The sequence below is a fragment of the Diceros bicornis genome, chromosome 12, assembly GCF_020826845.1.
Source record: "Diceros bicornis minor isolate mBicDic1 chromosome 12, mDicBic1.mat.cur, whole genome shotgun sequence".
Classification (NCBI taxonomy): Eukaryota; Metazoa; Chordata; class Mammalia; order Perissodactyla; family Rhinocerotidae; genus Diceros; species Diceros bicornis.
The window spans coordinates 54,046,496-54,074,135 of record NC_080751.1 but is presented as its reverse complement, the minus strand read 5'-3'; the positions used below and the strand labels follow the sequence as shown (position 1 = coordinate 54,074,135).

Here is a 27,640-nt window from a genome sequence, read left to right as displayed (position 1 = left end):
CAGAGGCGGCTGTTGCTCACCTAGCGTGCCTTTTCCTATAGAGAAATGGAGTATAGCACAGGCTTCCAGTGTGAGGACTTCCAGTGTGAGGACCCAGACTCTAGCACTTACTCTGTGACCTTTGGCAAGCCACTCACCTTCTCCCAGTGTCCATTTCCTCATCCACAAAATGAAGACAAGAGCAACTCAGAGGGTAGCTGTGAAGATGAAATAAAGTTTGTAATGTGTCCAGCGAGCAGCACTACACAGGTGTTGAGTAAAAAATCTCAGAGATATTATGAAACTAGCTTAAGACCACAAAGCCCACAGAGCGTCAAGTACGAAATCACTTGTTCCAACCTAAGTGCACTTATTCCCTCTATCATCCTCTGTTTTCCAGCTAGGGCCTCTTTTTTTTTTTGCTGAGGAAGATTATCCCTGAGCTAACTTCTGTTGCCAATCTTCCTCTATTTTGTATGCGGGCCATCTGCCACAGCATGGCCACTGATGTGTGGTGTAGGTCTGCACCCGGGAGCTGAACCTGGGCTGCTGAAGCAGAGCACATTGAACTTAACTCTAGGCCACTGGGGCTCTAGGGTCTCTTTTTTATAGTTAAACTGTTTTCCCCTCCATAACACTGTGAATTCTAGTCATGCTCACTTTGGCTTCTACACTCTGAGATGTGCTCTGCTGTTATAAGATATTCTCTCTCTCTCTCCCTTCCTTCCCTCCCCCTCCTTTGTCCTCCTCTCTGAGTCTGCCCTTCTCCTCAGTGTGTCTAATTGGTGGAGACCAGGCCATCTCGGTCCTTTATACATTTGTCCTCCTCCCCCGACCCACACACACCCTAAGGAAAGTGTGCATGCTGGACGTGCTTCTGGGGGCAGCACTCCCTGGTGTCACCCACAGGGTCCTTAGAGAGCCATGGCTTCTGCTGTGGTCACAGCCAGTGTTTCAGAGGGTCCCCCAAGCAGGCTTGCCCTGCTGCTAGGATGGATGAGGCCATGTCCAGGCAGCCCTGTGAGCTCCGGGAAGATCAGCATGAGAGGAATACAGGATATTTGCTCTTTGATCTCACCAGAAGAATGTGCCATTGCTATTTACAGCAAGAATGACAAACGTCCATCTGTGCTTTTATGATGAAGCGTCAGGATACTCTGTGCACAGGGAGGTTTCAGGAGGATTCTAGCTGGACTTCAGGAGCTTTGCAAGGTTTGCCCTGCAGGCCGCTTCTGGGGCTGGAGACTTTCCATGGCTATCTTCAGTTCTGGTTTTAGCGCCATTTAAAGGTGAGGCTAGTGAGTCTGTAACTACCTGGCAGGATGTGGGACAGAGCAGTGGGTGATACAGAGGACTCAGAGGCAGGGCATCTTGGGTAGGGTGGGCATCTTGCCCAAGTGCAGAAGTTGGAAGCTGCAGCCTTTCTGTGGCCAGAGAGACAGAACATGCCTACACTGATGGGCAAATGAAGATTCCAGAAGATTAGAGTCCCAGTGGACTTGGGTTATTAATGCTAATAGGGTTCTTTTTGTACCCGTGACAACTTGGTGTACAGAAACATACAAACAAAAAAAAACATAAAAAACAAAAGTTTGGGAACCAGATAGACCTCTGTTTGAATCCAGACTCTTGGACTTCCTGACTATGAGGTCTTTGACACATGGCTTTCCCCTTAGGTTTCTCATTTTTCTCGCAGAATTAGAGATAAGCTGTTGTAAGTTACAAGGTAACTGCTTGGCACAGTAGGTGATTAATGAATATTAATTTCCTTTCTTTTTCTCTTCTCTAAATTTGGATTACCTTTGACATGATTCTTATAACAGTCCTAGGACATAAGCAGGGAAAATATTTTTATTCTCATTTTAGAGATGAGAACATGGGGTAGAGAGACATTTAATGATTTGCATGAGACCACAGGCACAGAGCTGGATCTGGGTTCCAGAGGTCTTGATGGTACAGAAGAACTATGGAAGTAGACAAGCTGGATTTTGATCCTGGCCCTACAGCTGTGAGCTGAGTGACCTCTCTGAGCCTCAGTTTCCTCATCAGTAAGGTAGGAATAATAAGAATATCTACCCCCAAAGGTTGTTGTGAGGATAAATTAGCTAATATCTACAAAATGCTTGGACTGGCAAGTAAGTGGTAGCTCTGATTATCAAATGAGCCATTAGCAGGCCCTCTCTCAGGGGCTCGTTTTTGGATATTTTCTTGGGGCATTCTGGGGAAGTGTTCTTTAGGGTTCTGGGTGTCCTGCATATTAACATGGGTAAAGGGAGTTAATATCTATGTCAGATTACTTCTCCCTGATGGGAGTGTGTGCTGTGTGCCCATGCACATATGTGTGTGCCATGTTAGGAACCCAGGGTGGGCTCCCCGGAGCCAGGTGCTTGTTTGTGTCCACTCTGTCGGCAGACCTGAGCCTGCTATCCATCTCCGTCTCCCGTGTGTGTCTCTGGGTGACCACAGCTCAGGGAAAGCTCGCTGTTTATATTCAACTGGCAACTGACAGTCTCCAAAAATTGATTTATATCCATGGTAACTGTCACCCAGGGATATAAATAAAACTGTTCCTCACTGTGAGGAACAAGAGTCTTTTCTTTCCATCCACATCAAGCAGAGCCAGTGCCCAGAGACCATCGGGCCTGGCTCTCCCTCCACCAGCCCTGGCTTGTCTCTTGGGGAGGATGTGTGTGTCTCTTCCTCCACACCTCTCCCTCCCAGGAAGCCCTGGCTGACTGCTCGAGGCTGCTGGGGACCAGCAGCCCTGGAGACTGCAGAACCAAGACTGGGACTTCCTGCCTTTGAAAACTCCCCTGAAGCCTGGCTCCTCAGGTACCTGGGGGGTGGGAGGGTGGGGGGGGGAGTGGGGGATGGCGAAGTGTTTGCCGGTCATATTCCGGAGGTGGCTGAAATTGCTCAAAAAAGCTTGCATTTCCTGATGGTTTATAGTTTCGAGAGCAAAGATTGGTGGTGGTGGGGCTGGGTCGGGGGGAGGAGATCCTCTATCAACTTTCTGATGGTGGGAAGATGTACTCTCTCCCTCTTCTCACTCCTGAGGCTTCTTTTATATCTTCTCTGAGGTATTCTTTTTCTCTGAAGGATTTTTCTTCCTCTTTTGCTTCTGATGACTTTTCTGGAGGGAAGTAATGATGTTCTGGTACCAGCTGGAGAGGGAGATACACACCCTTACTGATCTGGGCACCTTTCTTGGGATCTGATTTGTCTTGATGGTCTCAAGAAGTAAAATATGGTTTGAGTTGAATTATAAATGTGTTGTTCAGTGGGCTGAAGTTCTAGGCTAGTTGCCTTGGAAACTTTGACACAGATTGGAGCACTGTTTTGCAATGTGCCTTCCTTAAAACTCTGGTCCTAAGAACTATTTCATGAACAAACAGGTATATAGTCATATAGATTTGGAAATTGCTTCACACTCCACCCCTTATTGGAGCATCACAATACACTCAACCTATAAAGCCCTGAGATATATTATTGTTAAGAAACTAGTTCAGCATCATTTAAGGTCATGTTTCCCAAACTTTCTTTACCAGAATTTTGGTTTTTTTTTTGCATTCATATTTGTTCCACAAAACACAACTGGGGATTGGCTGGGCTGGAAATCCCCATTGGTCCTGGGGCAGGTCTGGCCAATAGCATGATTCCAGAATGTAGCTGAAATGAAACATAGTATCCAGCTGAAATACAGGGGGCTATATCTCCCATTTCCCCCAAATTCCAGAATCACTGAGTGGGGCTGGGGAGCAGGAGGCTGCGGTCAGGGGGAGCCTGGATCCCTATTAAATATCCTGGAATGTTGCTGTCCAGCTTTTCCTCGAACATCTCTAAGGATGAGGAGTTTACTGCTTCTTGGGGAAGCCATTTGTTAGAGTGTTGGAAGTTCATCCTCCTGTATACCTATTAATTAGTGTCCTGGCCTCTGGAGCCGTGCAGCCACGCCCAGTCCATTGTGGCCTGTTATCCCTTCAGTGGCTCAATGGAGCCCTCAGATTCCCCTCTGAGCCCTTTTTCTCTATGTCTTCACTGTTGCTCATGTGATGTGGTCTAAAGCCCCTCCCCATCATGTCCTCTGTCCTCTGGATGGGCTGTTGTTTGCTGATACCCTTCCCACAGTGTGGTGAGGAGATGCAGAACTGAACAGACTGAGCATTTCTCTTCTGAGCCCAGAGCAGCGCTTGCCCCCAGGCTCTGGTCAAGAAGCCTCGAGTCTTCCTCACCTGCTTGCCTTTCTCCTAGGGCAACAGCTCTTACGTGTTGGGGAAAGGCTCTTTGACTAGCCTGTCCCTGCCATGCAAGTCCACACCAAGAACGAGATTTGTGTTCACATGGGTTGAATTAGGTATTGCCCTAGTGAGGAAGGTTTGTCGAGGCTTTCCATTTTAGTCATTACATTCTTCTCAGCATGAGAATCTTTAACTAGCTAGAAAGTCTCAGTGAATCAAGTTGCCTTGTCAGTTAGGAAGCTGTCAGCTTCAACTAATATAAAACCCTCCTCAAAATGTCTTAAACAATAAAAGGCCTTTATGAGCACACTAGCTGGCGTTAGCAGTAGGGCTTGCGTGTTGCTTGACTCATAATGCTTCAGATATGCTCCTTCACTCTGTCCCTTGATGGTGTCCACTTGTGTAAGCTGTGCCTGGGGATTTCCAAGCTTGTGGGACACTGTTCCACCCTCTGTGGCTGCCCTTCTCCAGGGAGGAGAAAAATAGGCATATATATATACCCATATTTTTACTCTTTCCCTGTTCTTTCTTCATTCCTGATGTTTCAAGTTTCTTTCTTTTATCATTTCCTTTCTGCTTGAAGAACTACCCTTAGCCATTCTTTTAGGGTAGGTCCAACAGTGACAGGTCTGAGTTTCTTTTATCTAAGGATGTCTTGATTTCATCTTCATTCCTGAAGGATATTTTTGCTGGGTATAGAATTCTGGGTTGACAGTTTTTTTCTTTCAAGATTTTTTTTTTTCTTTGTCTTCAGTTTTCTGAACTTTAATTGTGATATGTCTTGATGTGGATTTCTTTAGGTTTATTCCATTTGAGATTGCCTCAGCTTCTTGAGTCTGTAGATCAATATCTTTCATTAAATTTGCGAAGTTTTTAGCCATTATTTCTTTGAATACTGTTTTAGTTCCATATTCTTTCTTATCTCTACTCCAATAGTACAAATGTTAGATCTTTATTTATAGTCCCACAGGTCCCTGTGGCTCTGTCAATTTTTTTTCAGTCTATTCTCTCTCTCTTATTCATACTGGGTAATTTCTATTGTTCTATCTTCAAGTTTACTGATTCTTTCCTCTGTCACCATCATATTCACATTGAGTTGTTTATTTCAGTTGTATTTTTCAGTTCTAAAATTTCCAGTTGGTTTTTCTTTATATTTTCAATTTCTTTGCTGAGACTTGCTATTTTTTTAATGTGTTTCTAGCATGTTCATAATTGCTCATCAAAGCATTTTATGATGGCTGCTTTAAAACCCTTGTTAGACAATCCCAACAGCTGTGTCACCTTGGCGTTGCATCATTTGATTGTCTTTTCTCATTTAAGCTAAGATTTTCCTTGTTCTTGGTACGATGAGTGATTTTCAGTTGTGTCCTGGACATTTGGGTATTATGTTGTAAGACTCTAGATCCTATTTAATCTTCTTTTTTTTTCGCAGGAAGTCACCCTGTTTAGGTGTGACCACAGATCCAGGTGGGGATGGATGTTCAGTTCCTCATTAGGCCCCACTGATACCAGCCCAGTAAAATCAGGACACCGCCTCATGCTGCCATGCTTTGCCTCATTGCCTCATTCCATTCCCCACTCAACCCTGCTGGGCAGAGTCTTTTAAAAAAATAACAACATATGTGCAGAAATGTGCACATATCATAAGTATGTTCATAATAAGCTTGATGAATTTTGACAAACTGGAAATGCGGGAGCATTTTAAGAATATTCTTATTTCTTTGCGTGTTCTTATGAAAATGTATCAAATCCTTTTTCTCTATTAGCTCCCAGAATTATTTGCTCATCTATTGACCCTTTCCCTCCCTCTGCCCTCCAACTCTTTCTTCACATTCATTCTTTCATTTCATTCATTTATTTATTCATTCATTCACATATTAGTTTTCCTCCCTCTCTTCCTTCCTCCCTTCCATCCATTTATCCATCCATTCACTTATTGTTGTAGGAGCAGGTATCCTCCCTCATGCCCCTTCCTGTGGCTGTGGGGCAGCAAGCTGTTCCCTTCTCCAGCACTCCCTTTTGTGGGGGAAAGGAAGGACCCATGTAGTGTAAAGGGTTGGCTCCTCTTGGGAGGGGCAGCTGGGGCCATAAACAGCATAATCAGAAGGCCATGGTCCATGTCCTGTCACTACCATTGATTTGCTTTGTGACCCTCTGGGCCTCAGTTTCCCTCATCTGTAATTTAAAGGGTTTGGCTTGGTCCCTTCTCTAACTTTGTGGCTTAGATTGCATATATTATTTTGGAGTTTCCCAGGAACTTCCCAGGGAACAAGCCAGCCCAGAGGAAATGCCAATTGGGTGGGGCCTGTTCTGTGCCCTTGGCAGTGTCTGACCACCCCCACCCAGCCTGAGATGTAGTCAGCATCTCCCAGGCTTTCACAGGCTGGGCTCTAAGGGACGGGCTGGGGTAAAAAGGAATATGAGTGATCTTTTGTGACAATGAGTCAGCCCAAGTGTCAGATTAGAAACAGAGCCAGCTTGCGTCCATCATTCTATTTTTCTGCATGGGGCATGTGGCATGTGGAAGGGAGGGAGGCTTCTAGCCCTTCTCCTCAGCCTGGAATAGGATCCAGAATACAGGGCATCAGAGAGTGAAGGGATCTGGAGGTCATCCAGTGTCTGATCCTCTTGTTTCACAATGACAGTTTAGAAGTCCAGGAGGATGGGAACTTGCTGGAAGTCACACAGTAAAGTTGATGACAGAGTCAGGACTGGGACCAACTCCCCTATCTCCTTGTCTGGCACTCTTGGCCTTGTCACATGCTAATCAGTGTTAGTCTGGACTTGCTTTATCCTAAGAGGCAGGAACCTGAGGCAGAGAGAAAGGGAGGCCCAGCCTGGGCATTTCACCTCCCTGGGGTCCCCACCAGGAGGGCCTTGCTGCACATGCTCTATGTGACCTAAACTTTAGCTGTGGCTAGGACGGTACTGTTTTAATGGGGCAATGCCAGCCAAGGGGTCAGAATTCCACCCCCCCTCCCTCACTCTGCCATACAATATCTGGTGCCCAGATTCTGGTCTGTAGTATGGAGATGAGGTCTATTCCTGGGAAAAGCAGTGGACGTTGCTCGGAAAGGAGATCTATGCCACTAACCATTCCCTCCCCTACACTGTCAGGGTTGTGTCACTCACACCCACCACAGGTACTGAGTGTCTACTGTGCACTCTGTGGGCACTAGGTTCTAGGGATCTGAAGACATGGACCCTGGCCTCAAGGAGCTCACAGCCTAGTGTGTGTGCATGGCTGGCTGGGCGGCGGGGCCGGGGTGAACACTTACAGCTCAGTCTGCTGAGTGGAGCTACGATGGGGACATGCAGGGGCTAGAGAAGCAGAGGAGGGCCCCGGGGACATAGGGAGGGGTCCCCAAGCGGAAGTGGGACTTGGCCAGGGTGATATGTATACATAAAGCGGTAGGAAGGGTTGTGGGAAAGGCTTCCTAGGTGGAGGAACAGCATGAGCAAAGGCCAGGAGTGAGGAAGAGCATGGCAGCTGCATCCCTCAGTGGGGTCCCTACCCTGAGCCCAGCTGTGTATTTAGGAGGCTATTTGTGTATTTTAACCAGGATGTCCAGGGAGTTGCAATAGGAAGTGTGTTCAGGATATTTAGTCCTTCATGTTGCTGGAAAAAGAAGCAGTTTAATTCATTTTACAAATCAACAAGGGCCAAGAGGACCGTCAGTGACATTTTTCTTGAGAGAATAGGGTCAAATGTAATTGTTTTCCACTGATCAAATTCATCAGCATAGAAAGCTACAGATATCGGTTTTTGAGATCTTCTTGAGCTGCTTTCTGGGTAGACAAGAGCTGTCCTTTGTGGATGTGGTGGGGGCTACTTATCTGGTGCTTTCAAGAGCCCTCATCCTGGCCTGTGATTCTGCGTGGTCTGTTAGTCCGTTTAATTCATTCATTTCAAGCATTTATTCAATGCCTTCTGGGGCGGGCTGGGCCATGTGCCCCATGGTGGGTGTATAGAAATAATCACTCATGGTCCTTGTCTTCAGAGAACTCACAGATGATGGGGGCCACAGACGCGAAGTCACCAAGCTCACCGAAGAGAGTCAGTGTGATGACAGGGAACATGGAGACACTGAAATTGGGTGATTGGGGGAAAATTTCATGAGAGGGGTTACACAGGTGTGGGCAGGATGAGAAACCACAGGGGTAGTGCAGCAGCTGGCTGCTCATGCTGGGCACCTCCATCAGCCATAAGCTTGAAGGGAGTAGTTACAGGACCTTGGAAATGAAGAAGGTTGCCTGTCCGGAGCCATGACCTTCAGGTGAAGAGCCATGACCTTCAGGTGAGGGGTGCAGCCAGCCCAGCAGGACTGGGCGGAGGAAGCTGGGGGAAAAGAACCCTGACCTCTTTCCTCTCTCCTCTATTGGCCAAACCCAAGGGGTCCAGAGGCAGGAGGGCCTGTTGATACAGCCCGGAGAGGCAGGCTTCTATCAGCGGATCAGCACAGAGCGGGGTGGAGGGGATGGAGAGAGGACCCAGAGGGGAGTGGGAGGTGTCCTGCACTGGACTCCAGCAGGGAGCACTTGGCTCTTCCTGGAGGGGTTGGGGGAGGCTTCACTCGGGACACGATGCTTGAGATCCGTATTGTTTCCTGGGGCTGTCGTAACAAAGTACCACAAACTGGGCAGCTTAGAACAACAGACATTCATTGTCTCACAGGTCTGGAGGCCAGGTGGGCAGGCCCATGCTCCCTCTGAAGGTGCTAGGGAAGGACTGTCCAGGCCTCTCTCCTAGCTTCTCGTAGTTCCTTACCTGTGGCAGCGTAACTACAGTCTTCACATAAGGTTCTCCCTGTGTGTGTGTGTGTGTGTGTGTGTGTGTGTGTCCAAACTTCCCCTTTCTATAAGGACACCAGTCACATTGGATTGTGTGTCCAAATTTCCCCTTTTCATAAGGACACCAGTTACACCCTCCTCCAGTAGGGCCTCCTCTTAACTAATTATATCTGTAACGACCCTATTTCCAAATAGGGCACATTCTGACATTCTGAGGTATTGGGGGCTAGGACTTCAACAAATGAATTTTGGGGAGACACAATTCCATAACAAGGTGTGTCTTGCAAGATGGGTAAGGACTCGCTAGGCATACAAGCGTGTGTGTGCGCACATGTGTGTTTGTGTGTATGTGTGTATGTGTATGTATGTGTACATGTGTGTATGTGTGTATGCATGTATGTGTGTGTCTGTGTGTGTGTGCTATCTAGGTGGAGCTGTTAAATAGACACCCAGAGGCCTGGGAGCCACATGTTCGGGGTCTGTGAGTGCACACTCTATTTTAAGATGGCTTAGAAGTCCTCGTGATCTGGTCTCTCCTCCCTCAACCTTTTGCCATTCTCGCCCCCTCCACCCACTGCCCCATAGGCCCTCACATCCTGCAATTCCTCCAGAGCCTTTTCTCTTGCTGGTAGGCCTCTCAGAGGGTCTGCCTGTGCGCTGGACACCCTCCCGTCAGGGGTTGATCCAGGCTTTGTTGGACTTGAAGCTTAAACGATTTGGGGGCTTCTTTAAGAAAGAAGACAGAATTAGGTATGAAAGTGAATATTTATTTAGAACGATAAAAGAAATCACAACAAATTACTGGGGCCAAGAGATTCAGTCCCTTTCTTCTGAGATCTCTTCAGGTGAGTTACCAGCAAGCTTCTAGATGGCAGCCTGCCCTCCCCCTGCCTCCACCCGGAGCACTGTCCTGTGGGGTAACACCCAGGCTCACAGGGGCCCCAGGCGTGGGCTTCAGGAGCTTCAATGGTTCCACTCCTGCCGTCACCTGGCCAGCTCATTACCCTTCAGGCTTCAGGTTGACGCCACAGCTCACAGTCCCCAGGCTCACTCTCAGTGTCACATCATCACAGTAATGCTGAGCATGTGACCTGGCAGGGTGCCTGCTCTATGCCAGTGGAGCGCTTGGCACATGGGAAAACTGGGACTCTGAGAGCTTGTTTCCTGCCTAAGGTCAAGAGGTGGCTGAGGTCAGATCCAGTCTGGCTTCAGAGCTCTAGTTCTCAAGGTCTGCAAAATGCATCCCCCTTATTATAGATAACACAGGAATGCACAGTTAGTTGCCCAGTGGGGTCTCTCTCAATCACTCGGCTCCTGAGAGCAGACTGTAGTCTCTCCTGTATTTCTAGCACCTGGCACAGAGTGTGGCACAGGTGGCCTTCGGGAAATGCTTAATGTTCGACAGTCCAGCAGGGTCAAGGTGTGAGCGAGGGGAACAGGAAGAGATGCGGCTGAAGGAGAACTGAGCAGGGGCCAGTTTGGGGGGGCTTGTCACCGTGGTGCTGAGTGTGGCCTTTACCCCAAGGACACTGGGAGCCATGGAGCGTGTCCATCTGGGGAGTGACCATCGGATCTGTATTTTAGAAGCGCTGACTCTTGGGCTCTGATGCGATGGTGGGCTTGGGGGGAGATGCACACATGCCCTCTCCCAGGGAGAGCAAAGGGACATGGAGGCCGGCCTCCCCTGTCCACACCCTATCTGGCATTCCATGGTGACTCTCTGTCCCTTACAGGCTTTGGAACTTGAGCAAGGACTTATGTTGCTGGGCCTTAGTTCCCCATCTGTAAACTCGGGTTTCTTCATACCTACCTCATACAAAGCACAAGGAAACACCTCCTTCCTGGGGCCTCTGTTAGGAGGAGTTTGGGAATTCAGTTCAACTTGCCAGGTTGCTTCCCGAGGGGCCGTGGCAAGGAGCAGCCTCCCTGTAGAGCCCAGCAGGCCTCTGGGTTCTGGCTCCGGGCCAGTGTCCACCATGGCGGATCTTGTTCTCAGTGCTCATTGGCTGGCCCTCTTTGGCCCCTCCTGGAGCTTGGTGAATGAAAACTGTTCCTCTTAGGGCCTCAGAGGAGACCCCCACAGGCCTGTCCCCAGTGGTGTCTCAGAGAAGAGGAGAGAACCTCAGGAAAGTCCTGAGAAGGCCGGATGTGGGTTCAGTCAGCAAGCCCCGGGCACATGATTCAGTCAGCCAGGCCTCCTGGATGTATGAGCAGCCTCTCGCCAGCTCTCCCTGCTCTGTATTTCATATGCCTGCCGATTCCTCTGTAAAGAATGTGGGGTTGCCCGCCTGGAAAGATTCTTATTGTCTTTGGGTGAGTGGCTCTTTGCAAGGCTGCATAAAATCAGTGAGGCCTCTGGCTCCCCCTGTGCCCCTTGGATGATGAAGATTAGAGGCGGGTGGGGTGAAATGTGGGAGCAGTTGTCATTCGATGGGGGGAGATACCAGCCTGGGATTTCTGTCCTAGGGCCTGGGCTCAATGAGGAAGCATACATGGGCTGCTAGGGTTCACATTTTCCACAAATTGGGGTAGTAGAATCTGGTTGGGGAGGAGGCCACAGGCTTCCTGCTGTGCAGGTATTTCTGGGGAAGGGTGCTAATGTGATAGAGGATGTCCTGTGGGCTAGGCATAATCACAAGCCTGTCACCTGCCCTGTTCAATCCTGACAGCAACCCTATCAAGTCAGTACTGTTGTGACCCTGTGTTATAGATGAGGAAACTGAGGCTGAGAAGGGTTAAGTACTGGCCGGGGTCACACAGCTGGAAGAAGCAGGATCAGGCTTCAAACCCAGCTCTGCCTGCTGCCAAGGCCTGGATGCTCACGCTGTCTGCCCTGCTGCCTCTAGAAGCAGCTTGAAAGCTGAGCCAGAATTGGGCCCAGAGACCAACCACAGCAAAACCAGGGTTAACTACCACCAGCCTGTCTGCTCTGAGCCTGCCACGCACTCTCTTGCTGCAGTCACCATGCAGTGGGCGCAGCTTGCTCTCTCCGGTGGCCCCACAGGATGGGTTGGCCACTTGGGAGTGCCCAGTGCCCAGGCGAGCCCCAGAAGAAATGGGGCCAAGGGGAATAGTCTCCTGGCTCCGTCTCTCCCCCATGCAGGGAGCTGCGGGCTCCTTCAGAAGGTGGTTGCTATGCAGCCTTGTTTATTCCAGGAGAGCCTGGCAGGGAGCAGGAGGTGCCAGCAGCAGGGCCAGTGGCCGCCCCAGCACTTGCCCAGACAGGAGGCCCACAGCCCAGGGCTGCAAGGCTGGGCTGGGGCCAGGGCAGGTCAGGCATACGGCCACCCCATCCTTGCCTCTCTGGACCCATGGGCAGTGTCGTCTGCGGAGAGACCATGGAACCTGGATTCCTCTGGTGACGGGGGTTTGGCCTCTGGACAGAGAGGTGAGAGGTGATGTGTCCGCCAAGCTATTTGTGGGGGAGGGAAGTGGGAGGGTGGGTCAGGACGCCTGAAGTCTTTGGAGGGGCATCAAGGACCTGTTCCAGAGCAAGGACAAAGGGCGCATGAGAGGAAAAGCATCATGCCATGAAATGGAGGCTGTGTGACTGCGGAGAGGTCCCTTCCTCTCTCTGGGCCTTTCTGTGTGAGCTCTGGAGGAGGAGGTTGCAGGCTGCTCTCTGATTGCTGGGAGCCAAGGAAGGAGGGGCTGCCCTGGGCTGTCCCCTCCCTGGCCATGGCCTCTATCAGAGCTCTCTGTTTGGGGGTAAACTCCACAAGACACGGGCACACACCTGGCCAAGGCTCCCCGAGTGCCGAGGGCAATGGTGCCGGGAGGAATGAGGGTGTGCCGGGGTTAGGATCTGTGCTTAGGGGCGCTGCACAGGCCTTGTGGAGGCTCAGCTCTGGGTTCGAATTCTGGCTCCTCTTACTGGCTGCGTGGACTTATGCTCTTTTCGTTCTGAGCCTCAGTTTCCTCACCTGTAAAGTGAGGGTTCAATAATGCCTCCCTCGGGGCTGCTTGTGAGGAGTGGAGGTTGTAAGAGAGCAGCCGGCGTGTGAGCCCCTGTGCTAAACGGAAGTTACCTCTGCTGACGCAGTTATTACCATTGCAGAGATGATTGCGTTCCTTGCTAGAGCAGATTTGGGGCTCCTGAAACAATGGTTTTGTGAGCCACCTCTCCAGAACAAGGGCCCATGTTGGCTGGGGACTGGAAGGTCTGGTATTTCCTCCAGAGCACTGGGAGGGACTGGACAGGCCTGTGCTCTGTGGGTACATGACCGAGGACGGTCAGAGTGCACAGTGGCGCCCTGCCCCGGGTGGGGTGTGCAGGGCGGGTAATGGGGCTGGTCCTGAGCCAGGCACACCCTGCGCTGCTCCCCACCACGCCCTGGCAGGAGGGGCCCTGCAGCCTTTCCATCCCCGGCTGGCTGGCTCCCAGGACTGGCTCTGTTTCAGCCCACAGAGCCTTGGCCTAGCAGATCTGAATGAAAGGGAATGTCGTGGGAGCAAGTAATGGGGAGACTTCAAGCTGAGCTCTGGGGAGACCAGCCCCTGAGGGTCTCCCACTGCTCCCAGGGCGACCTCAGAGGCACCCGACTCTGCTCACCAGCGTGGATGCCTGGAAGTTTATTATTTGTTTTATGCTCAACCTCTTGCAGACAGAAGAATGTATAAAACTCACGAACAATGTAAAGAAGAGTTATAATGTGAATGTCTGTGTAGCCGCTACCACCCAGGTCAAGGAACAGACACTCTGGTAGCACCCCAGAACCCTCCCCCATGGGCTGCCTCACTTCACTTTAGAGTTAATCACACTCCACATGTTTCCTTGTTTCTTGATAAAGTTTTACCGTCTATTTATGCATTTCTAAACACTCAGTTTGATTTTGTCTTCCTTTGAACTGTATATAAACAGAATCACATTCTATCAAGTCCTTTGTGTCTGGCTTCTTTGGCTAAACGTTATGCTGTGGAGTCGTCCATGGTGTTGAGTAGAGCAGTGGTTTGCTCATTTCATTGCTGTGGAATATCCCATGGCATGAATACACTATAATTTATTTCTCCATTTCCCTGTTGGGCACTGGGATTATTTCCAGATTTTGGCCGTTATCAATAGAGCTGCTGTGAACATTGTCGTACTTCTTTCTTAGTTTTTCTAGGATAGATACTAGGTGTAGAATTTGCATGTCTTTAACTTTGTTAGATAAAGCCAGACCCTTCTCAAGAGGCGGTGCCCATTTACACCTCACCCACCATGGTGAGGGTCCCTGGTGCTCTGTGTCTCATCAGCACTTGGTATCGTCTATAATCTGAATTTTTGCCAATCTTTGCAGACTGGTGGTAGCATTTCATTCCGACTTTCATTTGCATTTCCCTGATTACCAGGAGCAGAGAGCCTGCCCTCACCTTTGTGCCTTCACACTTTCCTTCCTCTTGGGTTCCCCTTTTCCCCTGGTCTCTCTCTCAGCCCCCTCACTGTGCTCAGTTTCCCAACTTTCACTTTTCTCTCTGCCCTCCACGCCCCTCTGTCCCTACCCTCCCATTTTTCTTCTTGGGAGACCAATCAGTTATCCTTGTTATCTCTCTGTCATCTGTCTCTGAGCTGCAGACCCAGGCTCCAGAGCAGCTGTGTGGAGGGCTGAGGCTTCCACTTTGTCTCTGCTTCAAAACCTCTGGTTCTTAGCCCAACTTGCATCCCCTCCTGGGCTTGGGAATTCCCTTCAATAAAATGAGGACAGGAAAAAAAATGGGCCTCCACAGAAGCCATTTCAGTCTCCCAGGGAAACCTGGCATATGCCTTGGAGAAACCATGTAAGATTCTACCTTTCGGTCAAGGAGAGTCAGCATTCTCCTGGGGACAAGGACAGAGCTGGTGGTCTGAAGTCTTCTGAGCTTCTCGTGGGGAGACTGTTGTCAGGAGCCCTGTCCTGGAATGTGACAGATATGTAGATGCCAGGCATGTCAAAACAACTTTGCTGAGACTCTGGTTGGAAAGATGCTTTATTTCTTCCCAGTCCCTCTGGGCCTCTGGTACCCGTATGTGTTCACAGACCGCAGTTTGACGACTGAAGCTCCGGCAGCGGGGCAAGGGTCCAGGAACAGCCAAACCACACAGAAAGCATTCCCGGGGCAGGGGACCAGGCCACTTTTCGTTCAAGACTCCAGGACTGTGATCAAGCTCCAGGACAACTCAGACTTTGCTGGTGGAAAGCTCAGGGTGGGCAGAAGCCCTCCAAGCCTGGGCCAGCAGCTGTGAAATTTCAGGCAGGATTTGACGCAACGGCACCCAGCCCCGCCAGGGAACTTAGTCTTCGGGAATGCGCTGTCCTGACTCTGACTGGGCACTGCAGGGCAGAGGGGACCACCTTGGGGAGGCCTTGGTGGGAGGTTGGAGAAGGAAGCTTCCCTCCTAGCCCTGCTGAGGGCCTTGCCAGCTGGTGGCTAGTGTGATGCCTGAGGGGTGCGGGCCCTGGTATGTAGGGCAGTGTCTCTGGGCCTCAGATTAACCCCTCTTTTACCAGCCAGGAGACCAGCTGACCTCTGAGGTCCCTTGCAGCTCGAAATTTAGTGACAAGAGGAGCAGGTAAAGGCACATCCTGTCCCCACAATGTGGAACTTCATTAAATTCCTAGCACATGTTCTGATCTCTAATTTATATTTGCATCAACAGGATACATGAAAGTTGGGGCAGGCTCAGAAGATTTTGAATTTTGTAGATTTATGGATATGTTAAGGGGACACCATTCACACAGCAGACACTAAACATTTATTACAGCCCTTCTCTGATGAATAAAAGTGAAGTGTCTTGAGAAAGAGCCATCTTTTTCTAACTCACACAAAGGCGCTGCAGGAGCAAGTGGCGGCCCTAGTGACAAAGGGTACTTAATTATGATGCCCTTGTGCAGTGCCCAACCTAGACAATCAAACAGGGCAGCCTTGCTTGTCTCCTACCTCCACTGTTTTTCAAACACAGCTTAAATAAAACTCTCTCTCACCCTTAGGCTTTCCCACGTCTTTTAGACCAATAATTCTCATATTAGAATTCCTAGGAGGAGGATGCAGGGGCTATTTCAAATGTCACAGACCTCGACATTTATGCAGCTCTGCCCTTCCTCTCCCTATCTGCCCCCCACCTCCCTCCACACACGGAGCTATTACAAGTGGAAGGCCACACTCCTCAGCTGTGTTGGGCATAAAAACCTTCAAGAAGCACTGCTTTGGGCTCTTGACCACGAGATCCACCCTGTCCCGGGAAATCATTAAGATGCAGGTGTTAACTGCCTCCTTAACAGCCTCTGTCTGTTCTGGTAAGAAAGGACCTCTTGGAGTGTTTCCCAGCAAGGTGGTACTTGAGCTGCTCCTCTAAGTGTCCTGCCCCAGCCTGCCCGCTGCCTCCTGCTCACCCCAGAAAACGTGTGCAATGGGGGACATCCTGCTTCCCCAGGCGGCACCTCCATTTTGCCACCCCGCCAGACCTCTGTAGCTTCTTGCCCAAAGACTTTCAAAAAGGACACTTTCCCTCTCCTTGAACATCTGAACACACACAGTAAAATAGTCATTAAACAAACAGTAATAATAATAATAGTCACTGTTTATTGAGTGCTTGCTAGGGGCCAGACACAGTATTAAATGCTCTTCATATTTTCACAAATACTCTCAAGAACCTTGTGAGATAGGTATTACTATTTCCATTTCTCAGTTAAAGGCGGCTTGGAGAAGTTTAGTAACGTGCTGTGTGCTTGGAGAAGTCACACAGCTGGCAGGCGATGGAATTTAATCCAAGTTTGTTGACTCCTAAGCACATACTCTGTTCCACCACCTCCAAGAGCAGACAGCATCAGCCCTGATGCTTCTTCTTAGTAGCTCTGTGGCCTTGATCTGGTTACTTAACATCTCTGAGCCTCAATCTTATCTATAAAATGAGGACACTAATATCTTCCTTGTTGTTCCAGTTCAAAGGTTAAATGGCATAGTATTCGGCAGCACCTGCCCCGTGCCTGGCACTTGGCAGCCTGGAACTAAGGAATGTTGGTTTCTTTCACTTAGTTTCTTCTCAGCAAGACTGTCTGGAAAGATGTGCTTTAATTTCGATTTCTTCACTCATTCATGCTGCAATTACTGAGTTATTACTATGTGCCAGGCACTGCATTTGGCCCTTTGTCTGCATTTCTCTAAATTCCCGTGGTCCTATTAGCTGACCTGTGCCTCATACTGTTGGGAGGACAGAACAGAGGCGTCACAGGAGTACTGACCCCACCTGATCCCACAGCAGGGAGACGGCATCTGCGGCCAGTGGATGTAGCTGCTGAGCTGGTGAAGGGCCCAGGAAAGGAGCAGTTATGGTGGGGGGCTGGCTCATCTGGGCACTGCCTTCCTGCTGGCCCACATGCCAGTCGCAGCTGGAGCCAGGAGCCTGAGTGGGGGGCCCTTGGATGCCCCTCCCAGAGGTTCTGGTGGGGTGGGTTTCAGTCTCCTGGTTTTGGGTGGAGGTGGCTCTTGGGACTCCCAGCTCCAGAAGGGCAGAGTCTTTATCTGGAAGACATCAGCCCTGCCCCAGGCTAACAAAGATGGAGGCATCTGGCTGGGGTGGGGGCGGGAAAAGGAGTAGAACTGTTTGTTTTTTCTGGCGTCAGAATACACCATTTTCCAGAACTTTGCTGATCTCCTGAGTCCTGCTCTCATGCTCATCAGTCTCACCTCCTACTTCACGGACAATCCTCTCAACACGACCATTCCCGCCTTCCTGCTGCTACCCCCAGACTCCCCCAGGCTGCCCTCCTCCAGTGCCCGAGGACTGGTGCCCTCCTCCAGCCTGGCGCTCACCTGCCTGCTGTGCCCTTCTCCCTGCCCAGTGAGCTCTGGGATGCTGTTCCACCAGTTCCCCATCCTCCCTCCGTGTCTCCAGCCTTTCCCTTCTTCCTTTGGATATACTCTAGCAATTCCTATCCTTAAAAAGACACAGAGAACAAACAAGCAAGTGAACAGCACCAGCTTCATCCACCCCTGTCCTCCCAGCTACCACCCTCTCTCTCCTCCCATTCTCATCCCCCACTTCCAGAGTGGTCTGTACTTGCCGTCTCCACTCTTCGACCTTCCACACACTCCTCAATCGCATCTCTCTGTGACCTCCAGGTTCCCACATGCTCATTCACCTTCTGGATGATTCCCTAATGGTCACACCCAGTGGGCTTTCCCCAGTCCTTGCTGAGTTGACACTTCTGCTCACTCTGCTCTTTGGCTTTCCTGGCACCCTCTCCCCGCCTCCCTGAGTGTCCTTGCTCTGGGCACTTGGCCAGGTCTTCTCACTGATGACATCTACGCTCATGGCTTTAATTGCTGTCTTATTACCAGGGACTTCCAGGCCTGTGGCTCTAGCCCAGACCTCTGTCTCTCAAGCCTCAGGCCAGCTGCTTTCTGGATGCTCTCATCTGGCTGTCTTGGAGGAGCCACGAACCAGCCTGCCCAAACCAGGACCCAATGTCTCTCCCGGACTGGCACCTTCTCCCGGGTTCACCATCTCGGCAGCCAACGGCGCCCGGTCCTCCAGCCCTCATGCCAGAACCTTGCACTCAGTCTAGACTCGCCCCAACCCCCTTATCTATTCAGTCTCCGTGTCCTGTTGACTTGCCTTCTAAATAGTTCTCAGATCTTCCCCTGCCCCTATTTGAACCACCTCTGTGCCAGATCAGACTCTTATCCTCTCTCTCCAGGATTATTTCCACAGCCTCCCACCCTATCCACCCAAACCTGTCCCCCACCTGCAGCTGCTGGGATCTTTGTTCACGGCATTGATACCAATGTCACTGGGTGTTGATTACGTGCTAGGGGCCAGACCCAGTGCTAAGTGATTTTTGCATTTTATTGAATGCACTGTTGAAGTGGAATAGGTAAGATCTCCATTTTTGCAGTTAAAGAAAGTGGGGCTCAGAGAAGTTTGGTAGCATGCCTGTGGTCACACAGCTCACGGGTGCTGGAATTTAGTCTCCTTCACCTTTGTGTCCTAGTTCCTAGCATATGGTTGAATGAGTGAGTAGATCTCAGACTTTCAGTGATAGACTGAGCCCAGGAGGTCAGAGTCCCATAGGTCACCTGAGAACACCCAGAGTTTTCTCTGGAGGTCTAGGGGATGGCTGCCTCATGTGGGGGGAAGGGTGAGGTGTGTGTATGATGAGCAGAGGGTGGGTGGGTGACCAATTACCCTGAGGGAGACAGCCTGGGGTACATGAAGGAGTGTTCTACCCAGTCTAAACTTTGTCAATAACTAGTGGCAAATCTTGGTTAAGTCACATATTTTCTCCAGCTTTGTCCAGAGGCTGGGCTAGTGGTCTCTAAGTTTCAGTCCTTCCCTAGGAAGTCCCTCTCAGGTCTAACTCAAGGGGTCTGCATGAAAACACAGGTCAGATAATGTCATTCCTCTCCTCGAAAAGTCTTCAGAGTTCCCTCTGCCTGCAGAATAGGCCCAGACTCTGACAGATGGTTGCCAGTCTCCCCATCCTGGCCCTCATCCTCCTTCCCAGACTCGGGCCCTCCCACCAGACCTCAAACTCACAGGCCCATTTGTTTGTCACCACCCCCCCAACCCCAGGGCCTTTGCTCAAACTGTTTCCTCAGCCTGGATGCCTTTCCTGTTTCCCTACCCATCTAGATTCCGCTTCCTTCCAGGCCCAGCGAGGATGCTGCTTTTCCATGGGGGTCTCCAAGGGCCTAGTCAGATAGCACTGCTGTTCTCCCTTGTGCCCCTCTCTGCCCGGACTGACTGCATTCTGCTGGGCGCTGCAGGGAGCATCCACATGGCAGCACATAATCACGGGCGACAACTGCAGGAGGTCAAGGGCCCGCACGGTTTAAGCCTCTTACTCTATAGACAAGTCTGTCTCCTCCTCATGAGGGACACCTGTGTCACCTGGGTCTGTCTTGTAGGAATGAGGGCTGGCCCGTCATAACTGTGCAAAGTGTGGGTGTGTGCGTGTGTGTGCATGTGTGTGCATGGGGGGAAGAGGAAGAAGAGTTCAGACCTGACATTATTGACCATCTACCAGCAATGGTACTAAATTATTTTTGCACTTGACATCATTTAATCCTAACAATATCCTTTATTAGGACATTTCTTCAAATGAAGATATCAAAGCTCAGAGGAATTAAGTAACTTTCCCAAGTTCCCACAAAAGGGGCGAGGGCAGGGTTCTAACCCAGCTGTCTGACCCCAGAGCCAGAGCTCCAGGTGGGTGTTCAGGAGCACACTGGGGTGGGAGTGTGCAATGGGAGGGGGGCCTAGATTGGAGGCCTCTCTTCAGAGAGTGAGTATTTCAGTGGGGGAACGTAGTTTTGGGTTCAGAAACTAGGTTTGTTCACTCCACCATCTTTCCCCTCCTCCCTTTCTCTACTCACCTTGACGTGGCACTCTTCTTCCCACCAAACACGTCTGAGGAGATGAGATCTCTGACTTACTGGGACCCATGTCTCTCAGAGGCCTCTAAAAGGAGGAGGGGGTTGTGTCACTGCCACATGAAGGAAGCTGCGGTACTGCAGCCCCTGGGAGGGTGGGCGGGGGTGGCTGTGTCTCAGGATCTGGGCCCATCCCCTCCCTGGCCTCCCTGCTCTGATCCCTCCTCCCTCCTCGAGCCTTTCCCTTGCCCTCCTGTCTGAGGGCTGTTCTCTTGGGACCAGTCTCTGCCCAGCTCCCACGGGACCGAGGTGGACGTGGAGCAGGGCACTGGCTCCCTGGAGGCTGCACAAGGCACAGGGTGGTTGGGATTTTGTCCTTGGGGGGTGACATTCTTTACCAGGCCAGTCTTAGCTTTTGTTTCTTTGCCACTTGAAACCCGAGTCCCTTCTGTCACCTTTCTTCATTCTGTGGTGCCAGTTACCATGGAACCTCTGTAGCCATGGCTTTAGTGGAAGGAGTGGACAACAGTCAGTTTCCTCAGGCCATCTCCTTTCCCTGAGCTGGAAACTGAGGCCCAGGATGGAGGAGCCAGCCATCTGGGGCAATCCAGAGCATCAGGGAGTGAGGACAGAACCCTGGTCCCCAGAACCCACTGGCTGTTAGCCCTTTAGGTCAGAGGCTGTTCCAATAGGGGACAGTCCCTCCTTGGTGCCCAGAAGAGTATTGGGTACAAACGGGGGCTCAGTGAATTGTGCCCTGGGGGTCAGGCGCTAGGTGCTGTCCATACTAAACCCCAAAGCTCTGTCCACATTTGAGCTGGAATTTCTGATTCTGGCTTTTATAGTTTGGACATGGATCTTTAAGTTCCCACCAGGTGCTGGGCCTACATGATTTTCCTGGGGAGACACCACTCATGGCGCTCACATAAGACATAAGACATAGTTGTTTGTCCCCACGCAGCAGTAGCCATCTCCCCTTGGGCAGGTGCCTAGGAGACCCTGCACGTGGACCCTGAGGGCGTGAGGGTAAAAGGTGTAGATGCAGGCGGGGGCTGGCCTAAAAGGGGCTCTGCCCTCTGGGTTGCCCTGGCAGGCTGTGACGTGGATCTGGGTGGGAGCCCTCAGGGCCTGGAGTAATGAGGGCTGTCTTGGCCGGGGCCATTCAGCCTGCTGAGGAGTTAGTGGCGGGCGGGGTAGGGGATGGTCTTGTTCAGAAGGTCCTTTGCAGTAGAGGTGGCCACTGAACCCTATGCTGCCTGTACTCAGGCAGCTCCAAATCTTCTCTTTAGCCTCCTAGAGAGTGACCACTTTGGGGAAACTGAGGCAGCAATAACCACTTTGACAGTCTAAGGTGAGAAATAGGACTGGAGTCTTATTATGAAGTGAATCTGACCTATAGCCCAGTGGTTCCCAATCCTGTTGGAACATCAAAATCACTCAGGAGTTAAGAAAACAACCTGATCCCTGATCCCTGTGGCCTGCTCCCTAGAAGACTAATTCAGCAGGGGCCCGAGGTGGGGCCTTGGAATCTGTAATTCTAATCAGTTCCCAGATGACTCTGAGTACAGCTGAGGTTGAGAACAGGGGCTGTAGCTAAGTATTGCTTTTCTACATACAGTTTGCATAGGAAGTCTGTGCTCTGGTTAGATACTGGTAGCAGGAGTCTGTGGGGCCTGCAACTCTCCCTGTCCCAAAAGCCTGGATTCCTGCTTGTTTGCTTTAATTCAGCTGTGGAAGGTCTAGTCCCCTCCTGGAACATTCTCGCTGTGCTTTGCTGGAAGCAGCCCCCTTGCCAATCTCTTGTCTCTTTCCCAGCTCACTGGAGTGAGGAGTGGGGTGTTGGATCCTGTGGAGTAGAATCTTCTGCCACCTTGCTCAGGAGAAGTGCTCCATCTCATGGACAGTCCTGGCCACTTGGCACTACCATGTGGCCAAATCCTTGTCCCAGGAGCCAGCAGACAGGGAATTGCCTTCTCCCCTGGTGTGAGGAAAGTTCTTCTCAGACAAAGAAACCGAGGGGCTTGAGGTCATAAGCAGTGAGACCAGGCAAGGGCTGGCTGGGGCCGGAGCCGCTGGGCTCGGCTGGCACCTCTGTTTGGCCAGAAGGGTTGCCAGGAGCTGCCGTGCCTTCTGGCGCCTGGGTGGGGACGGTGGCTGGCTTGCTTCCAGATGGAAGGCAGGTTTCCTCAGTTCCTGAGTTGGGATCTGTTGCTCAACAAGAGGAAGTTGGCACTGCATCCTGCCTGGTCCCCAGATGATATCTTGAGGGAGCTGCTCTCGAGTAGAAATTGGGAGATGTGGCCTTTACCCCCGATTTTATCACTAACCAGTGCTCGCCGTCCACTTCCTTACCAGTCAGGGTGAAAACAGGTCACCATTATCTCAGCAAAGAATTTATGACAAGTTGTGTCAAGTCACAGAGTCTGCAATGAGACCTTTTGTCACTCGGAAAGAGAATAAAGTTAGGTCAAGGGCAAGAGCCGATGGCTGACCCCAGAGGCTTACAGGAGGCTGGGAAGAGGCTTGGCGTGGTCAAGCGGTCAGCCACAGGACAGTGAAACGGCCGAGAGGGTCAGAGGTTTGGCTTGGTCAATGAGGTGAGAATGAGGACCAGGAACTTCATGCAGGTGGAGGCAGGCGCGTCCTGAGAGACAACTAGAGAGCCAAGGCTTCTGGGAGACGCCGCCAGGTGCCTGAGTGATGGGCGGGGTCACAAAGCTCGACGTCCGTCATGAGCTTCCAGGGCAGCTGGCAGAGTAACGGGTTTCTGAAGAAAATAGAAACCGATGGAGAAACAGTGTCAGACTCCCCCGTGATAAATTTCACCATCCCTGAGACCCTAAGCTGTCCGTGTCAAAGCCACAAACGAAGCCAGGTTCAGAGTTTCCTGGACACTCTTCCCAGTGAGCTCTGCCCAGTCACGCAGCCTTGGCACCTGGAAACTTTGAAGTGTCGAGAGAGTCCGAATGTCAGAAGAGAAGTGTCCTTCAGTCCAGTGGCAGATTTCTTCACTACAAGAATGCTTTAGCTCCTGACGGGCTTTCTGCGAAGCGTTTGAAAAGTGTTTGTTAATTGTTGTACTGACTTCTCTCTGCCCCTCCACCCCAGGTCCCTGGATGTTTACAGGTGGGGGCCCTTGGCCCTGGACCCCCGAGGACTGTACTCACGGCCCAGAATAGTGGCTGCCTCTGGACAACCTCCCAGGCACCTTCTCCACCCAGGGCATGGGCACCCGTGACACTGTCCCCCCAGGTAAGGGGCACCAAGAGAGGCCATGGGGGCAAGGATCTTCCTTGGATTCTCCCAGGGGCTGTGCTCTGCCTGGGAGATGTATCCAGGCAGCCGTGCCTTTCCATCCCGGCCCAGCTCTCTGCCAGCTGACGCTGGCCCTCCCTGCTCAGCTTGCTGTCTGCAGGCTCCCTGGCCCGGGGAGGGGCTTGGAATGTTCTAGGGACTTGGCCTGAGCTTTGCCTCCGCTCTCTGAGCTGGTGGGCTGGCTAAGGGCTGACAGGTTCTGGGGTGGGACTCTGTGCACGGGCAGAGGATGTGGGGCCGGGACCTCAGGGAGGGCTGGTGTCCCCGTTTCCTCAGCTGACAAGGCGGGAGAGTGGGAACTGTGTGGCCGGCTCAGTGTCCGGAGGCAGGGTTCCAGGTCTGGGAGCTGCTGTGTGGGCTTCACTTTCCTCTGGAGAGTGAGGGGGTTGACAGGTCCCGCCCCAGATGGAGTGGGTGCTTGTGAGGTAGAGAGCTGCTTTTCCTTGGAGAGGCTGGAGCAGACGCCAGGCGACCACTTGGGAATGATGTAGAGACCCGGGGAATGCCAGAGCAGTTCAGGAAAGAGGTCATTATGCTGAGGGCAGAGCACCCTGTGGCTCTGAAGTATCAGTGTGAAGACAACTGCATGATTTAGTGCTGTGTCAGAGCCTGCTGACATTAGATCCTTGTAGGGAAGGGGGAGGTGCTGAAGTCTTTAGAAAAATCTGGAAATCTAGAAATAGAATGCAGATATGACCATATGAGCCCCAGGTCCTGTACAACTCCTTTGTTTTACTGATCTGGGAACCGAGACTCAGAGAGGTTATTTCCTCAAGGTCACACAGGTGACAGAAACAGGACGGGAACCCAGACTCCTGACTCCTGGTCTAGGGACCTTCCACCCTGGGGGTGGGTGTGCTGGGTTTCCACCTTCGTAGGGGCTTCTCCAGGTGGTGGGTTAGGGCCCCACAGATGGTCCTGAGGTTCAGCTTGCAAACATTTAATGCCTACTGAGAGCAGGAACTATAAAGATGAAGACGACGTGGTCCCCGTCCCAGACGGGGAGAGGCCAGGAGCGGGGAGTGTAAGACGGAGGAATGCCTGGGGTGCTGTGGGGACGCAGGGGGGAGGCAAGGCTTCTTAAAGGAGCAGGTGGTTGGCTGAGTCTCCCCTCCTATTTTCTGACTTTCAGCTCAGGCTCCCTCCCCACCCCAGAAGCCTTGCCTGTCCTGCCTCTGGCGAGGGCTCCGCCCCCACACTGTTATTACGTGTTACTCGTCATCTCCCCCACCAGACTTCAGCCTTGCTCGTGACTGTGTCACTGGGGACTGTGAGGGGCAGAGTCCCTGCAGAGCAACACTTCATACATGTCTGCAGTAGGATCAGTGGTGCCATTTGCTGAGCCGGGGAGTTTAGGAGAGAAGATGAAGGGTCAGTGTAGGACGGCTGATGAAGTGCTCGAGGACTCAGGGGAGGGGAGTGGAGCAGGTGCTGGGATACTCCGCCCTGCCACTGGGGGCCACGCCACAGGTTAGGGGGTTACCGTGTGAGGGTGACAATTCAGGGCCTGGCAGTGAGAGCAGCTGGCCTGAGACGCGCAGTGGACAGAGGCAGGGGTGGAGGCGGTGGAGGAGGGGAGCCCATGAAGGAGACTAAGGAGGTGTGGTGGGAGGTTTTGAGCAAAGCCGGTAGGGAGAAGGCCGGCAGAATGTGAGGAGGGGGAGAGCAGCCAGGCCGAGAGGGGATCATGGTGCCCTGGCCAGCCGGACTTGGGGTGGCAGGCACCCCTCTGAGGGCCAGGCTCTGGTTTGGGGGCGTGGGCCTCAGAGGACTCTAAGATGGCACTCTCCCTGTGGTTCTCTCCCCAGCCAAGGTTCTGGCTCCAGTGGCTGTGTACTGTGGGAGTGTCCCTCGGACCAGTGCTGGGCCCCGCACACTCCTGGGAGGAAGCAGAGTCTCTGGCCTGCAGACTCATGGAGAAGGTAAGATGGGAGGACCTGGCCTGGTGACTCGGTCACACTAAATTGCCTTCGAGCGCCCTGGGTGGCCTCTCTGAGCATTTTGAGCAGAGAATAGGGGGTTCTACTTGGCAGCTGCCCAATCATGGCCAGTGACAGAGCAGAGCTTGGGCCTCGTCCTGGAGGGAGGAGATGAGTGTGTTTAGATGCCTGGCCATATCCTCAAGCTACCAGCAGATGTTATTTTTACAGTAGTTCCTGCTGAAAATGCCCTTTGGTTTTAGGTGGGTCCTTTCAATTCTGTGCCTCAGGGGATGGAAGTGTACTGAGGGGACCCGCAGGACAGGGAAGGGGGATTTCAGCATGCACCTGGCTCTCCTGGAACTCCAGGGGAAGCCCCAATAGCCCTGGGAAGACAGGGTCTGCTGCCCCTCACTTTGGGGTGGTAGGGAAGTGGGCACCCCTAGAGACACAGCTGCAGATGGGGTGATTTTCAGGACACCCATTCAGCTTCTCCTCCACTCTCTGCTCCGCAACTTCCTACTTTAGCTTCCAGCTGCAGACCATCTTCTCTGCAGAGCCCCAGTTCCAGTGTTTTGGATGGAGAATCTGATTGTTATGGTTACTTGCCCTCTCTCAGGCCAGTCCCCTTACAGGTCTGTGGCTGGCACCAAGTTCGGCTTTCCTTGTGTCTGGTGCTGGCATCAGGGTCTCATGGCCTACATCAAGGCATTCCAAGAAGTGCTGGGCGTGTGGCCGAGATTCTGAAAGCTGGTCTGTTTGTATGCTTTCTCTAGCCCCTCCATGGTCCAGGCTCCTTCAAGGGCCGGTTCAAACACCACCACTTCTTGAAGGTTTTCCAGATCCTCCTCCTCCTCCTCCTTAACGTGACAAAGCGCTTTGTTGATATCTCTCTTATGGCACATCTCACATTTTACCTTGTGACGAACCCATTTAGGGACATAGCTTATTTCTCTAATAGATGGAAAGTCCTTTAGTGATAAAGCCTATGCCTCATGCATCTCTGTATCTCCAATTGCCTTGACAGTGCTTGGTGCATACTAGATGCTCGTTGAATGTTTGTTGAGTGAGTAGTTAGATAAACTGGTGTCTGCGTGGGAGCATGATTTGTTCCGAATCTGAATTTCTCTTTTCAATCTGTGTTTGGTATGTCAGGTGTTCAAGATTATTGAATGAGTTGGTTGGATCCTGGAGGTTGGTGGATGGTGGTCCCTGGGCAAGGGGGCTTCCCTGAGTATTATGGCCTTTCATCTGTGCTCTGATAGGGCTGCACACTGATACCCCTTTTCTTCCTCTGAGTACCTCATGACACAGGTCTTGTTCAGGGTAGGTGCTTCATAGATACTGTCGAATGAATGAATCAACCAAAGAGTGATGGACAAATTGAATGACTGGGATTCACCAGGTGAGCGGCTGACTTCCAAGGGAGCAGCACCAAAGAGTTTGCTGATGGGTGCCACCCTGCGTGCTGTGGGCCAAATCACTCTTGCCTCTGTCTCCCTCAGCCTCCCTCCAGCCAACACCAAGCATCCTGCAGGAGAAGCCGTCACAGCTCTTGAGTGGACATGGGGACCCTGGCAGCCTCAAGCTGGATGCTCCCTTGAGGGGCTGGCAGGCCAGGAATGGCCACCCCAGGAACCTTGGGGCCCTGTCTCTGGGGCCCCTCCCCTCGCTGGAGTCAGAGGCTAACAGTGTGGCCCGGGACACCACCCAGATCAAGGACAAGCTCAAGAAAAGGAGGCTCTCAGAGGGCTTGGCAGTGTCTTCCCGAGGTGAGCCTTGGGCCCTGCCCACCTCCCACCCACCCACTCCAAGTTCAGGGACTTCAGGCCTAATCATTCCTAATCTAGTACTGATTTTATTTCCCTTTCTACCCAACCTGGCTTTCAATTTTAAATAGGGGGCTTTGATTGGCACTTTCCATCAAATTTTACAGAAATGGGAAAGGACACTCAGCACCCCTGCTTGTGCAGTCTAGTGGTGGGGGTGGGGCTGGGGCGGATCTGTCATCTCCTCTTGCCATCCCAGTCTTCCCCAGGACATAGGGCCCTGTTGCCAGCATTTGAA

The 27,640-nt window shown here is 51.7% G+C and overlaps 1 protein-coding gene across 1 annotated transcript; it reads left to right on the top strand.

The window, feature by feature from the left end:
* Positions 1–410: 410 nt before the first annotated feature.
* On the top strand, positions 411–27,473 carry LOC131411724 (TOG array regulator of axonemal microtubules protein 2-like). Its single transcript, XM_058550706.1, has 4 exons — positions 411–2,811; positions 23,448–23,591; positions 25,463–25,576; positions 27,079–27,473. Exons 2-4 carry the CDS (start codon positions 23,564–23,566, stop codon positions 27,471–27,473), a joined length of 537 nt encoding a protein of 178 aa, XP_058406689.1. The 5' UTR covers positions 411–2,811; positions 23,448–23,563.
* The last annotated feature ends 167 nt before the right edge of the window (positions 27,474–27,640 follow it).